The 16,411-nt window shown below is 41.2% G+C and overlaps 1 protein-coding gene across 3 annotated transcripts; it reads right to left on the bottom strand.

The window, feature by feature from the left end:
• Positions 1 to 642: 642 nt before the first annotated feature.
• LOC118121046 (sex comb on midleg-like protein 2) lies at positions 643 to 14,764 on the bottom strand. 3 transcript variants are annotated; one of them, XM_035176666.2, is made up of 15 exons: positions 14,640 to 14,764; positions 12,721 to 12,854; positions 11,657 to 11,731; positions 11,147 to 11,217; positions 10,478 to 10,712; positions 9,770 to 9,858; positions 9,431 to 9,674; positions 7,227 to 7,492; positions 7,044 to 7,137; positions 6,730 to 6,933; positions 6,452 to 6,613; positions 5,402 to 5,530; positions 5,022 to 5,243; positions 4,769 to 4,932; positions 643 to 2,173 (listed from the first exon to the last, which is right to left on the bottom strand). In XM_035176666.2, the coding sequence occupies exons 2-15, from the start codon at positions 12,740 to 12,742 to the stop codon at positions 2,048 to 2,050; spliced, it is 2,103 nt and encodes a 700-aa protein (XP_035032557.2). In that variant the 5' UTR covers positions 12,743 to 12,854; positions 14,640 to 14,764; the 3' UTR covers positions 643 to 2,047. The 3 variants fall into 3 exon arrangements, with proteins under 3 accessions (XP_035032557.2, XP_035032558.2, XP_035032559.2); XM_035176667.2 differs by having other exon boundaries at positions 4,769 to 4,929; XM_035176668.2 differs by having other exon boundaries at positions 5,022 to 5,240.
• Between the last annotated feature and the right edge of the window lie 1,647 nt (positions 14,765 to 16,411).

Genomic DNA, 16,411 nt, shown 5'->3' with positions numbered 1-16,411 from the left:
ATCAACTTTGTTCCCCTCTTTTTAAAAAGCATCCTTAACGCAACCGTCCCGTTTAAACTCACTCAATCCAGATTTGTACTTGGATCGGCACCAAAGTGCACTAACTCACTTATCAGCCCCCTAAACATGCCAAATTTTTTTTCATCAAGGTCCAAGAGTTATTCTCTGAGAAATTGATGAAAATGTGGAAAAAGACAGTGAAAATTTCTTTTTCCTGGAATCATTCCCCTTTCTGGATCTGCACAAGAATTGAATGAGTTTTCCTCTTGGTCATGCTCCACCCCTCCATAAAACTTTATGAAGTGGTTTGTGTGTAATCGTCCTTTGAAATTAAAACCAACCGGGGAGAAAAGAGCACTCGAGCAAATTCCAGTGTTATAACAACAAACTAAAACAACAGATACCATTGTTGAGAAAAAATACATTTTGTGTGTATCTTGACATTTTAGTTAAGTTTATGTCCAATCCATCAACATAGAGGAGACTGCGATTATGATCTAACTGTAGCCAGCCACCAGGGGGCGATCCAAATGATTAGGCAGATACATGGAAATCCGTCAAGTAGTTTTTGCGTAATCCTGCTAACAAAAACTGGCGTACATGCTTTTTTGTTTGAAAAAAAAAAAAGGAAAATACACAACATCATAAACACGTATTGTTTATCTGGTGTGACATATTGGACATGTGACTTTTTTCAACACATTTTTCAAGTACTTTTAAAGACGATGCGAGAGGAGAAGATCAAAGCACTTCCATCCTGTGTTTGAATATCATATGGCACAAGGGAATAACAGGAAAATTCTGTTCAGTATCTTATTATAAACATTGTGCTACAAAAAGCTTGTACTAACAAAGACCACGTAAACCTGAGAGATGTCGTAGGTAAAGCAAGGCAGACTCTAGTACTGGGTTGAGTATCGGAACTAAAAGCACTACGTTAATTTTTAGAAAGCAGAAAGGAAATCAACTGTGAAATATATCCCTCCCCCCCACCCCCCACCCCTTTATCTTCACATTTCTAACTTATGTATATGATTTCTTTAAAATATTACCTTTCTACAAAATGTACATTCTGTCGCTGATATTCATGGTTAAACCCATAAAACTGTACACATCTGTTTTCATTGCTAACAGTGATTGTAACGGTCAAAAGTGACGATGCGGAGGCCGCCGGCAGACCAATGAGCTTAGATGATCGTGACTGATCCAAAAAAATATATAACACAAGAACTTTACATAGAAAGCCCTTAGAAATGTCGGGTTTGCACTTCCTCTGCAATCTGTCTGTTGAAATTGACGCTCTGGAGAGCGCGAGAACGGCACAGAGACCAGTGGGAGGCGACGTAGGGCCCGCGAAGACACAATAATACATGACGCCATGACAATGACCAAGCATCTGAATACGTCTGTCTAGCACTGAGTGAAAGAGGTGGAATGCACTGTCGTGAGCATTTTTCAGGAAGGGAGATACACCCATAGTGTAGGCATACAGGTGAGACAACAGCTATGCAACAGCACAGAGACCGAGAGCATCCAAATTCTCTAGAAAAGAGTAGGGAAGAACGTGTGATGGATTCTTTTTCAGTTTACCAACCCGTCCTGGAAATCCGTTGACTGGAAATTCAACAGTAATAGAAACATTATATAAGAAGAAACATTCTCCATCTTTGGGGGATCCAAAACCAGGATCAAAAGATTTCATCCGTGTAAAAAAAAAAAAGAAAAAAAAGAAATACATGTCCACATGTGCTATTCAATGTAAACACTACAGGGATTATTTTCCTTTGGGATTTCATTACGTCAGTGGCGTCTATTAGACTTGAACAGCTTCTCGCTCACTGATGAGGGGATGAGGTAACGTGTCAGCACGGCACACCTTCTCCACTCTGGAAGTCTGGACCAAGGTGTAACATGTATTCAGTCTCGGGAGGCGGAGTCTGGAGTAACACGTCGTCCCTGCGTGCCCCATGAGTCAGTGTCTAAGCGCCGGCTCCTTCGAGGCTTATTGCCCATGGGTCTGGCAGGAACAGGGCTGTCCTGCTTCCTGTTACACTTTGCCTTGTTTCAGCCGCTCTATGTGGTGACATAACTTCAGTGCGGGCCCCAGCTTCAGACCCATGTACTTCATGATCATGTCGCTCCGTAGCAGCATCAGGGCTTTTCCATCAATCTCCTGTTGAAACAGAGTGGGAAGTTAAATGAATCCACAGCAGCCACTCGAATAGCTTACATCCATACTACTATCTTTTCATTTATAAACAGCATTTTTAAACTTAATCTCTGTCCACATAAGCGTTTTGAAGCATCTCTAGCAGAGTTGATGCATTTTTAAATGAAAATGTAGTTATGTGGATGAAGCCTCAGTAGAGCTCATACCTCCACCAAGGATTTTTTTCATCAATATCTATGATTAACTCTCCGGGAAAACTGTGAACATTTTCTGAAAAGTTCTATCTAACAATGTAAAAGACGGTGACAGAAAATTCCTGGATCCGCCCCCTGATGCGGGTCTACAGACATTTTTAATGGGTTTTTCCTTGACCAACTACGAATCCTTCCCCCAAATTTCATGGAAATTCATTCAGTTGTTTTGTGTATTATTGCTCACAATCAAACACACAAACGCACAAATGAGCATAACCTCCTTGTCAGAGAAAACCCTGAACTTCTCTCCTGTCTGCAGGAGTGCGTGCGTGTGTGTGTGCATGTGTGTCTGCTCATCTCTGTCGCTCTTCACACAGACTGACAATCCCCATGTATTTAGTTCCTGTCACTTTAACTCTCATTTCCTGGCTGTGCCGGCACGTTACATCTCGTGTTGTGTGGCAGGTGAACTGCATCAGCGCATGTTTTACTTTTTTTCAGTGTGTTTAAAAACATGTCACATAAAATCTTGAGCAGATCCAACGGACACAAGGTAAACTTCACACATGAACATGACAAACCCATGTTGCATGCTGCACCAGCGCGCCTGTGTCTGGGACACTGTTGCTCAGTGTGGTTGATGCTGGACAGTTTTTTACCATGAGCTTTACACCGTGGTTTTAATGATAATTTCAATTTCACATGGTAAGAGAATTTTACTTTAATCGAGAAACCAGTAACCGGTTCATCCCTAATATGAAGTTTATACAATTGCTCAAGAGCAATAGTATAAAAATAGCTGCCATTACAAAATCTCAGAATCAATAATGGCTTCTATTGCTGTATAAGTAGAAACTACATCAGATAATGTGATGCAGCCCCACATCCTGTCAGTGGATTGGTCGTTATGAGGCCGTAACCTCTTTGTTTGAAGGTCTGTCTCTATCGATTTCTTCTTGGAGAATCTTGTTTTTCTCCCTCAAACACTGGAGCTCTATCTCCAGCTCACACCGACCTACATCATCAGCATTGATGTGTCTGATGGCAGCTGTAGTTCCAATGCTTGAAGAAATGGATATTGACTCTTGATCAGCACTGTCCTTGACGGGTGTGATGGCAGCTGCAGCTCCACGGCTTAAAGAAACGGAGGCTGACTCTTCCTCACCAGTTGTTACTGTGTCAATTGAAGACTCATCTGAGCTTGTTTCCAGTGTTATAAAAGGATGTTTAAGGGCTTCACTGGGACTAATTCTTCATCATTCAGGAGGTTTAAAAATGTCATCCTATCATATTCAAGCTCATCCTGTTTGTCCGGGAATCTCTGTACTGCATCTTCTAATTTCCACTCAGTCCATAACCCAACAGTAGGTGATCCTCTGGCTGACCCAGCGGATGTAAAATATTTTCATCCATTCATATGGTCAATTACAAGGGAAGATAGAGTCCAAAAGTTCAAGTCTGCGTGCATGAAGCCAATACTCTTGAGGGCTTCACAAGTGACCAGTAGCTGGTGGGTCACAAAGTGAATTTCACTGAGACTCAGTGGCATTTATTCCCTCTCACACATCAGGTCAGAAAGGCTTCTGTCTCGCATTTCAAAGGCGTAACAAGAGAAGTCCTTGAGCTCAAGATGGTCAATGAATAATATTTTTTTCTGAGTCAAAGCTGCTTCCACCTCGTGAATGAAGCGATCTTTATTCATTCTTTGGATTTGTTTTGCTACCATCTCGGCTTCATCTACACCGTCACTGTGAGCCCATTATCAGGTACGCGCAGGTACTGCTGTAGAAATAAAAAACGTCTCTACTTCAAAACATTGGTAAATGATTTGACATTGTCATTGTGGAACATATTCTTGCAGGAAAATGTTTCCAAGTAAATCAAATGCTTTCCTCTCATGGTAAGTAAACAGGGTTTTTCCTGCATAGAGAAATGCGAGGCGGCTGCTTCCATCCAATTTCGTGCTGCCTCTGCCTCCCGACAAAATTAGTACTTGTTTAATTTGTTTAATTGGGTCTTTTCATATACGTTTGTTACCATAACCTTTATTTTTGACAACTGAAATCTGATCAGTTAATCTTTGAGTCCCAGAACCACTGGTCAAAATCTGAAAAAATGACCTAAGGATATATTTGATATATCATATTCAAGAAGCCTTCATCAGTTAATATTTGGCACAGATCTTCACTTACACTCACATATTCTCTCAAGGCGTTCTTAAGATAAGGCTTTCACATGTCAAAAAGGTTTTGTGAGGTCACTGTGACAATGATGTTTGAGCTTTGACCACAAAATCAGTTCATCTTTGAGTCTAAGTGAGTGTTTGCACCAATGCCTCCTGCCACTGGCTGTTGCCTGTGCAGAGGTGTAAAGAAAACCAAGTTGTGATGTTGGGTGAACTCACATGTTTCCTGAACAGTTCAGCATGTGGCGCTAATGCTGTGGGGTCAGCATCCCTGACGAACTGCATGACCTCCTCAATGGTCCAGGAGGAGGGGTTTTTACTGGGCAGCTGCTGACTCTCACGATCAGACGCTGCAGCCTCAGGGCCGGTGGTGGAGCTGGCTGCTGCCAAAGAACAGCATACGCATTGATGATCAGAGGTAGAAGCAAGTATGCACACAAATTACATCTACTTCCACTGATCATTACTGTACCTTCAACTCGTCTGAGAGGCTGTGTGGAGCCGAGCTCTGCGGGGTTAGACGAGTGGCGGCGCATGGGTGTGCTGTTGCCTGGGTGGTAGAGGCTGCTGGCCTGAGAGTGGTACTCTGAAGAACTCCGCACTGTTTGAGGACGAGGAGTCATGGAGTTGGAGGCAGAGTCCATGTAGCGCTGCTCCTTTATCATGCCATTCTCCTCATGGGGCAGAGTCTCTGCTGAAGAGACCAAAACACAAGAGACATTCAAATATCATTCTTTAAGAGCTGCTCACCTCTGAAACAATATCACATGCAGTGGACACATGCAGGACATCAGCAACAAAAAAACACCTGATCGAATTAGTCATTTGCCCCACTGATGAACTGAGCTGTACCTTCTGAGGGGTGAGCTTCTGTGCGTAAATGTTTAGGAGACAGAGGGGCTGCATACAGTGGAGAGATTCCAGAGAGACTGCGTTTACTACCCCGAGCGAGAGAGGGAGCGTCCAACGCCTCTTCTTTCACTAGAACACAGAAACAAGGGAAAACACATTTTTAACATGTAGCCTATGACAAATAGTTAACAAATGAGGCATCTTGCCTCTCTTCTTTTTTTTAACACATTTCCTCTCTGCAAACAGGGTGATGTACGTGTTTATTTGCATATAGAGCGGGGGATTCTATCAAGAGTGGTCTGTCTGATCGGGTTGTATAATCTCCTCTACTGCGGTCCGCTGTGTGTGGCTACTGGGTGAGAGCCGGTCACATCCCGGCAGGACAGACGCTGCGTGGTGCGAACAGGACGCACATTTCTCTTTCTCTGGTATTAAGGCCTTTCTTCGTCATCTATCTGTGATGTGAAAACATCAGATTTCCACACAGTCAGAGAACATTAAAATGTGTGTCCTGCTCACATAGATACAGGAGTTTAATGTGGCGCTGAATTGAAAAACAAAAGGAACAACTTGACAGTAATAATTGACATTTACTGAGTAGGAGTCAGCCCTGTAGTGTCTATTTGCATATAGAGCGGGGAAGAGAGTTCCGATCATAAGTGGCCACTTGGATCACCGACGACACATGTCAATTAGGCGTAAACAGGGCCGATACTCCTTTAAACGATAAGTGATCGGCAATCTGCCCCAAAAATCCTGATTGGAACACCCGTAAACACCACATGATCAGTTTCCTAAATATATCAGGGGTTTTTTCATCAAGATCCAGGAATTATGGGTTCTTTCCTGACCCAAACCATATCACCCCTGAAGTCTTGTGGAAATCTGCTTGGTTGTTTTCGTGTAATCTTGCTTACAAAAAAATAACAAACCAACAAACAAACTGATGGGTGAAAACATAACCTCCTTGGCTGAGTTAAACTACCTACGATATGTCTCAGTTTTAGTTTAAGGACTAATAAATGTTGATTCGTGGTGCCTAGTTATTACCTGACTTGTTCCTGTCATAAGCAGAGAAGTGGCTGAACGGTTGGCTGCTGAACAGGTTGTCACATTGCAGATGACGACACATCGTCTCCAGGAACCGCAGCACGAAGGAAGCACTGGAAGCTGAAGGTAGTTTAACCACACGAACTACACCATCTGTCCTCACTGTGAAGAAGGACAACACCTTTCAGTGCTCAATCAATCATCTGTCACTAAAATGTCTTGGCTACTTGTACAGCCATCTGACAACTGATAGCTGTTGTGTGTGTGTGTGTGTGTACCTCTGACAACCTCTCCTCCTCCTGAATGAGTCTGCAGAGCAATGAGCAGGACTTTGGGCTGGTACGCACAGTCTACACATGACTGGACCACCTGCTGGAGCACAGCGTTGACTGGCCCCGGGCCAAAGTGGTCCGGCAGATGCTGCATCTGCTTCCTGTCCAGGTGCGGACCACAGTTCCCATGCTTATTTACATATACACACACTGAAATGACACAAACATTGAACAGATTAGATTCTAAGATAATATCTTTAATGAAGTGCAGAACATGTGATGGCTCATTAAGGGAAGCAAACAACAATTAATCAATTTACCTGTTGAAACCACTGAGTTGAGACTGGGGGGGCTTTCCTGTGGAACCTGGATGCTGGACAGCTGTGTCGGACCCTGCAGAATCTTGGACTTTCTCTGAAGAGACACAAGTTCATTTGTAGACACACAAACAAACAGAAAGTGAGAATAAACTACAGTTTAAGTATGTATTAGCAGGGTCGCACCTTGCTTCCAGGTTTGGGTCCTCTCTTCTTGTGAGGCTGAGGTACAAGCTGCGTGTTTTCAGATACGGCTCCGTTCTGGGCAGCCGCTGCTTCTGCCACAGCTTTGAGAAGAGCGATGGTTTCGCTCTTGGGCCGACGGCCCCGTACCCCCTTTCTGACAGGCAGGGGGGGCAGAGGGTTGGGGAGTCTGTAGGGGGAGTGCATGGAACGCCTGCTGGGCTTGGAGGGTGACACTGGGAGACTCTGCAAGTTCTTTGGGAGGGTAACTAGAATCACAACATAAATACAGTAAATAAAAATGTCATTTACACAACATCATACTGAATGTGGCTTTTTGGAAAACTAAAAATAAGTTTTATTGGCACATTTAGTAGAAGGAAAACCAGCCATGAATATGAAAAACAGGAAAATAGTGTCGGCATGGAGCAAGCAGTGGTTTTCGGTTCCAAAGATTAAACTGTCTTTGGACTGAAAATGCGGACATGTTCTCAATCTGTTCAATGGGAGAGGATAATAAAAATGAAGAATGGCTTAAAACCTGTCTCCTTACTGTGGAGTCTCTCCTGGCTAATAAGGGAGACATTATCTCTTGACCTGGTGACCATCACAGTGAGCTGTACTGCTGCTGCTGGTCGAGAGGAAAGCTAAAGCAAAGAGATGGAGTGGTGCCAATCTGGGTTTGGACAGGAGCAACTCATCACTGCAAATGGTGGAGGAAGTGATGTCCCTTATATCATACATATCAAATGAATCATATTCATTGAGCTAAATAAATGAATATGATTCCAGAGTTAAAGATTGCACACATCTGCATCTACATAAAATCGCAGTATTACAGGCACAGAATCCAGGACTAAAGCCCATTTACTGGGGCTGGTAAATATTTGTATGTTTCTGTGTGTTCTCAGGATTCCTAAACAATTCCAACACGCGCAGCAGAGTGCCAAATAATAAATCTTCATCCAAAACACAGCATGAGCTCAAAACACAGCCCACAGTGACGGAGGAGCCTCAGTATGCAGACTGATCAGCATTAGTTGGGGGAGGAGTAGTAAGGGTGTGTTTGGTTTTCCCAAACTCTTAGAGCGCACACATGAGCAGGTAAACGTATTTAAAAAGAAGAATAGAGCAGGAGTGTAGCAGCAGCAGTGTGTCATGTGTTCAGTGGTTGATAATGTTCCCATTGTCCATCCAGTCTTGTACACAAACATAGTTGAGTCATGGCTGAGCAGCTTTTATATATACAGATTTTTCCATGCACAAGGGCTATGATGTGAGGAACATAAATCCTCTTTCCTTCCTCCCTCGCTCTTGTAATTCTGCCTGTTCCATCCCGCCCACCTAAATACACATCCACAGGACTCTTGTGTCTGCAGAGTTTCACATGCAATGCACAGTATGTCTCCCACAGCTGTTCAGTGACAGCTCACGACACCAAAGTCTCTGAATGTCACTGCAGTTTATCAAGAGGGCCGTGTTGAAAACACCATGTTGAACTTGTTACTGAGCAACCCAACTTTCTTTGACAGTGCAGCCACGGTGACAGGAGCAGAAATACATCTCTTAACATCCAGATTAACTAATGTGCATATGAAAAGATGCAAAATGTGAAAGAGATAAAAGGAAGTTTTACTTAAATAGGAAAATACTAAAATGTTTGTCTAAGCACATCGCAGCACTGTGCTCTATCACTAAGTTTGACTTTTCCTGGTTTAAACGCAATTGTTTAAAGTTTAAATTCTCAAGATTTTACAAATACTTGTTACTTTTATTTGAAGGTGCCGGCACTTTAAAGCCAAAACCACCAACAACCAATCCAGCTTCAGTCATTCCAAACCCCTGCACAATATTTAAAAACACAACTGCTACATTCAGTAAGACTGAAAACTTCTGTTCAGTGCCCTTCAAATACAGAAACAGTGAAATGTGCAAACATGTGTTACATCACATAAAGATCCAGAGGCAGAATTCAGGCTTTCTTTGTTTATATTTGACTCTGAAAGACAACAAGACCAGATGATTCATGCTAATTGTGTTTATGATGTCATAGCTGTGGGTGCAGGTTTTTTTTGTAAGTGTGTGTGTGTATGTGGGGGTGGTGGTGGTGGTAAATGAAAGTGCATCATCGATTAAAAACAGCAGCTTCTGCCTCAAACCTCTCTGTATGTGTAGACTTGTGCTGCCACCTACAGGCTAACACTCACCACTGTTGCCTGGTGACTGGAGGCTGTGCTTGGTGAGGGAGCACCAGCCCACAGGAAAGATGTCCCGGGAGTCACACTTGCACCAGTAATCGAAGGCGCCCCTCCAGCCGTCGAACATGATGAACACCTCATCACCCCTTACTTCCCCAATGGTGGCAGGGCAGATTAGGTATGGGTTCTTCTTGTCCACAGCCTCCAGCTTCATGCCTGGCTTGAAGATGTTCTGGGGGGGCTTCGGAGGCTCCTAACAATGTGAGAAATATGCCCATTGCAGTTATTTATACACACACTACTAATAAGATTGTGAAATGTTAGTATAAAGCTTTTTTAAGTATGTACCTTTTTAAAGGCTGTTGCTGGGGCCATTTCTGCTCCATTCAAGGTTCTCAACAGAAACATGGGCCATGAGGACGCATTCATCCGGAATCCTGGAGGAGAGAATTCATTAAAATAAAGATGAGATGAAATATAAGAAGACCATATTTATTGTCAGTAACACACCATGTGATATGTTGGATCATTTCTAGCATTGTAAAAGAGAAAAAAAATATTTTTCAGCATTAGTAAAAAAAAAATTCAGAATGCTAACTGGACTCGAATGGGTTGTTGTTGTTTTTTTAATTCAGAGATAATTCATGTCAGATGGGAGATATTTATGAAGCACTGCTGTTATTAATTTGTGAGGTTGCAAAAATTCTTTGTTCTTTGAATAAGTATATATTTACACATTCCAGATTTATTAAAGGATATAAAGAAAACATTTCTGAATCCAAATAATGATGATGATAATAAATGTTCCTCCACCAAGCAGCCTTTTCCAAAGTATGGTTCCAAAAATAATTATTTTCTGTTATATCTAATCAGTCTGCAATCCCTAATATACATTTTTTTACTGACCTTTTACAACCCTAATCACGGTGGTTCTGTGGATACCTGCTAGGTAATTCCTTTCGTCCTGTATTGTTGAGAATAACAACTAAGCAGTGTAGCCTACTTATAAGTAACGTCAAAATTGTGCTTTCATCCCACGATGCCTGACTCTCTTACCCAGTGGCGGCTGCAACATGTCTCCATTCTTCTCACAGGTGCCGATGGGCTGAATGTCAGAGGAATCTACCAGTCTCCAGAAATCATTGCTGTTGTCACTTCCATCCAGACGGAGACGCAGACGAACCCCAGTTAAACCCATCACTGTGGCAATGCAAACTGAAGTGGAATTGCGTGGGTCATGGGCTTCCAGCTTCATTCCCACTTTGAAGTCATTGGAGGGTGGGACACCAGCCTGGAGATAACAGGACAATGTCATCGTACATGCCACTGTTAGCACCTCACAAAACATGGCTGCAGCCAGGTTTAAATTATGTTTATTACAAAATCTGTTATAGCATTTAGTTGGAACAGAGACAGAACAAAGAACAATGTGCATTTGTGAAGTTGTGCACTTTTTAGAGTGGTGTGGCATATAAAGTAATAAATATAGAACATTTGAATGATTAGGCTAATCACTACAAGAAAAAAATCACAGAGCCACTGCTACTCCAGGAACAAAAACACCTATCGGACAAACTTAGAAACACAACTCAAACTGCAATACAAAAACAGCTCTTCAAAAGTATGCCAGTGGATTGACTGAGGCATCCAATTTGACACACTGCATACTTCTGTCTTCATGCAACTGGCCCCAGCTAAATATGAAATTAATCGAGAAGGACATACCTGACGATAACAGCTTGGTGGAGCCGGTGTAGATGATGTTTCTTTAAGATATTCTTCCCAGGTGAAAGCATCTGAAGAGGAAAAAGTAAAAAAAAAAATCAAAAAAGCCATTCCAAGCAGCTTCTTTGTTTATAATTTATTAAATAAATCCAGCAAACACAATTAAGCAGTATGCCACAGTATAACCCACTACTCATCTATGAACTGTGACAATATAAAGTATAAAAAGCTTAATTCCTGCTCACTTTTTCTCTGGACCACTAGTATCAGTACGATGTGCATCCTTTATTTTATCAGTATGATGTGACCAAAACTCAATGCTTAAACCTGTTGTCGAAACCATTCAAGTAAAACATGGTGCAAATGTTTTAGTATCAAAAATGACTATAGGGTTCTCTTGATGCCATAAAGTTAAACAGTTCTTATTATATTGAATCAAAGTAATCTAAGGGACTAGGTCTCACAAATCAAAAGAAATACCATCTCAAAATACCAAAAAGTAAAGTTCACCTTTATTTGTTGCAGGAGTTGTACCAGTTGGTGGAACTGTTCTTCCTGGTCTGTCTTTTTTGCCATCTTTCTGATCTAAAAATGACACAGGTGATAACAACAATGTTTTAAAATGTATGAAAATACAAAAATTATTCAAACTAAATAAAACAAACTCTTTTTTTTAGATTAAATCATCAGAAAGGGCAAAGAACCTACATTGAACTCAACATTTTTCACATGTGAAACGTTACAGTTACATTGTAATAACAAATCCAAATGTTGATACATGTAACAAACACTGATAAACATTTCTGAGGGACTTTGTGTCAGACAACATTTGTTAAATACTATACTAAAACCTGGAGCTGGGGACACATACAATATCAAATGAATTAATGCCTTCAGTAAAATGTTCTAATTTACAATCATAATTATAGAAATTAAGCGTTATTTTGTGCCATTATTTAAGTCCCTACACACCCATTGTAGCCACAAAGGTCTTTTCTCGTATACCTCTTTTACACCAAAGGTTGTGAGTGTATGCAGGTTTTTTGAAAGCAGGTAAACCCAATTCAAAATGGGAAGGACTCTGTTCCCATTGCCAATAGAGGAGTTTGCCTTTCTGTTTTTTCCCGCAAAGCCTCATGTTCGACATTAAACAAATGCACCGACAACTGAGGTGCTCTCCCACCTTGCTGTCTCGCCAAATCAGCGTGTTCACCCGGGTGTCACACGGTACCGACCTGCCCGTGTCTACAGGAGTGAACGACAATAGTCTCCATTCCCATTGCAGACAAAAGGCAGATGTTAGCTGTTGTTGGTGGATTTTTTGACCAATGGAAAAGGGCTTTTATAGTACCTGATTACACCTCTTCACACTACTCTGTATATTTGGGGAAATGGCATATTTTTCAAGGGTACAAAAATATGTTACCTATGTCCTGAAAAACTGTTTTATAATAATTGAGGTGAGACTGTTCATATGTAAAACTGTTATTTATGTTTTTGGCAATTTTGCCTATAAAACCTCAGAAGTCAAGAACACTGTCTTTACAGAACAAAATCAAATGACAACACCTTGCCTTTTAGCTGGGTTTTTCCCATGGTGACGTGTGACCAGTGGAGACACTTCAACGATGATGACCGATGGTGACACCTCTACAATGACAATCAAGGTGCGGGACGTCGACCCAGTATGCTCCGGTGTAGTTTTGTCCTAAAAATATCAAACATGAAAATATTTGATATGAAATGCTGTACACACAAATACACAACATAACAGCTCCACAGATTAGTTCATTCAAGCATATGAGGTAGTATCAAAACTACAATGTTGTTCATTAGCCTCATGATACAAAATACAAGGGCTTTCAAGGCTAGATCAATGCAGATGAAATTTGATTTATTGTGAAGAAATCTACAGTTTTTGTATGTGATTGTAGCTGCTTGTCTTCTTGAATATTCAACGTACCATTTCCATACATTAAGTTGGGAACCAATATGTGAATGTAAATGTCAATAATACAAAAGCTGCAACTAATGATTTTTTTCCCACCGTTAATCTATCAATTATTATCACTTAGTAACAAGAGAAAACAAGAGAAATGCTCATCACAATTATCCAGAGCTCAACATCTATAACTCGGTTGTTTGGTCTAACAAACAGTTGTAGCTATAAATAGTTTTACATTTACAATGATGTAAGAATAAAAGAGGAAATACAGTTATTTAAGAAGCGGTTTACTGCAAATGTATCTCAACAACTTATCAACTAGGTATTTTAGCTGAAGTACGCACAACCAAAAATAATTATGCATGTTTTCAAGTTGCTACTTGTAATTACATGTGCTTCTGACTTTCTGTCAAGCAGCTACTGATGGTTTATCTCAGTGTACTTTGTCAAACGGAAAGTCAAGTCTAGCTGTGAGTGTTGGTTCCGTTTGGAAACAAACAGAGAAGTAGCTCTGGAAATAACCTGCAGCACATGAAACCTGGAGGCAAGAGGCGCAGTGATGCTGACAGAGGGGGGGACTTGGAGTGAAACCCACCACAGCCCTGTTCATGAGTGAGGTATTCCAGTAATGGACACTCCCCACGGAAACAGGAGGGCTGAGACAGGGTGGGTTTTGTTCCGGCCTGTGCTGCTGGACTGGGACCGACCCTGTGACACTAAACTTTTACCAGACTCCAGTACAATGCTAATGAGTCCCCCCTGGGTCTCGTGTGGGAGAAGACTCGCTCAGAAGTGAGCTGGGTCACACGAAAACAAAACTGATGTCCTACATTTGCTGGGATGGAACAGGCTGTAAAGCGTCGTCGGGTCAAATCACCTTTCACAGTAAAAACAGTAGCTGACTCAACGCGGTGACGGTCAAATGAGCCATGTTGGATGACTAACGTTATACCACTGAAGCTAACGCTGCCGTGTGATGAGCCACATTAACGCTAACGTTGTACACAATGACCTGACTGCTCCCTGTAATATCTAACGTTACATCAGAGCGTGGTCTTATATCTGAAGACAAATATTTTCCCACTTTCTTCTGTCCCCCCCCCCCCCTCAGCGTTAACTGTTAGCGGGCTGGTTATGTCATCTCACAACACCCTTTCAATATCAACTTGCTTGTTAACAGCTAGCTAACACACCGAGGTAACGCTGGGTGTAATTTACTTTATGTATTACGATATAATTAAGCAGCTGTTGTTATTACTATTTCAAAATGGTGCGTCTTGGCTATCGAGCGCCGTATCTGATGTATAACAAGAACACTTTGACGTTCCAGGTAATAGCCGGGGCCCAATGTTGACAACTGGGACTGCCTGATTTGCTAGCAACCGCTGCTGGCTAATAACTAGGTCGGCTAACCTTAGCGTTAACGTGAACCCTCTGAGAGCAGTTTCCTCCATGTTATCAAGGAGAATTACACACAACCAGGGTCGTTCGGCTTCTAGCGACATTCTTCCTCAACTCTACGTTACCGATTCCGGGGAACAAACTTACAAGTGCCGTCTGTTTTCCGACTGAAGATCCACTTTTCTCTATTCGTCAGCTGCCATTTTTCCACGAATGTAGTGTATTCTTACACGCATGTAAGTTATGCCAAAGATAGGGTTGTACAGAGAGCAGAGGAGAGCCACGACGCGGGGCTGAGTCTGTAGGTCCAGTTCGGTGGGCCAATGAACTCTTGTGTTACTCAAACCTACAGCCAATAAAGGAGAGGCTTGTTCATTTGGTCCAATCAGCGCCGGGGCTACTCGCTCTGTAGATTATGGATTCCAGAAAGCAACACGAGTGATCCATCTTCACTTTCGCTCGTCTTTACAGGGTCTTTCTCGTGCATCCCCTCCTCTGGTTCGAAACGGATCCACAAAACATGGACCTTCGACTGAAACTCTCTGATCACTGACTCTTTCTGCGGGAATCAACTTATAATAAGCTGCTATTTTAACTAAGGCGGGGGGAGCAATCCTACTGGAAGTAAACAAAGTACAAGTAAACAAACTGAAGTAAACCAAATTATAAACAGAATAATTGTTCTTATTAAATAGACAAGACGAAATTTCATAATTAAACATATTACAATTATAAAATAGTAATTATATGAAATTAAATTAAATGTTAAAATATACTATTATACATACTATGAAATTAAATCAAAACTGAAACCCCAACTGTTTCAATTAAAAGTAAGACAATAAATTAGAATAATAATTAAAATAAATACATTAAAACAACAACAATAACTAAATGAAACAAGGTCAGAGAAAGTTCTATGTCGGTTAAGTGTAAAAAGGTCACAACCTGCTCACAAATACATTAGGAAGTTGTGCGTCAGCAGCAGTCAAACAGAAGAAAGGTGACTCAGAATCATTGTCCTATGCTAGTTCTAGACCGGTGGGGTTTTCCCCTCCTACATTTCCCTATCAAGTTTATGTTATTATAACCATACGCTATCAAACATATGTTGTCACTAATAAAACAGACTTCAGGAAAACAGGCTGCTGATATCTTTGTGTTATTTGCAAATGATTGCAAGTTATATATACTGACTGACATTTATGTCTCCACACAGACCAGGGAAAAGCGGACCCATTTTTTGCATTACAAAATAGTTTCCCATTCTCTTGACAATTGCTGAGGTTGTGGTTTTTCATTTTAACTGGCTCTGTTATCCAGTAACAACCGGCTCAACGGCACTGACTGGTTGGCTCTTGCTCTGATTTTTCCTTTGTTCCATCTCCAGTAAGTTACAGGAAAACTGCAGCCTGCTGTTTGCTCTGCTTACATTTCAGAAATTGCGTTATGGATTATATTTATTTAAAATTTCAAAGATTTTTTTTTGTTAACACAAATGTGTTAGTTATGTGCCCTACAGTTTGAAATTGAGTAAATAATTTAAATTTCTATTTGTAATGTACAAAACATAGCAAATACTACTAACTGTTACTCAACAAACAGACTCAGGTATTTGAATTAGTAAAGGATACATTTATTTGTTAGTCCAGTAACATTGTAGCCCTTGTGTTAATGTGATCAGTACTATAATAATCCAAATACTAGCATGAAAATTTGGTTCTTTGAAGCAAGTGGTTCATTTGTGGTTTTACAGTCAATTATAGGGTTTCTTATGTAAGTATTTTTTATATTCTGCCTCTAGTGTTTACTCATTGGTATCTTCAGGAGTTTTGCAGGTGTGTGTGGGTGACCGGACTTGCTTGTGTTACTTGGGGACATTTCACCTCTCGTATGGGAGTGTGAGGCAGGTTTTGTAG

The sequence above is a fragment of the Hippoglossus stenolepis genome, chromosome 14 (assembly GCF_022539355.2).
Source record: "Hippoglossus stenolepis isolate QCI-W04-F060 chromosome 14, HSTE1.2, whole genome shotgun sequence".
NCBI classification, from domain to species: domain Eukaryota; kingdom Metazoa; phylum Chordata; class Actinopteri; order Pleuronectiformes; family Pleuronectidae; genus Hippoglossus; species Hippoglossus stenolepis.
This window is presented reverse-complemented; position numbering and strand designations above follow the sequence as displayed.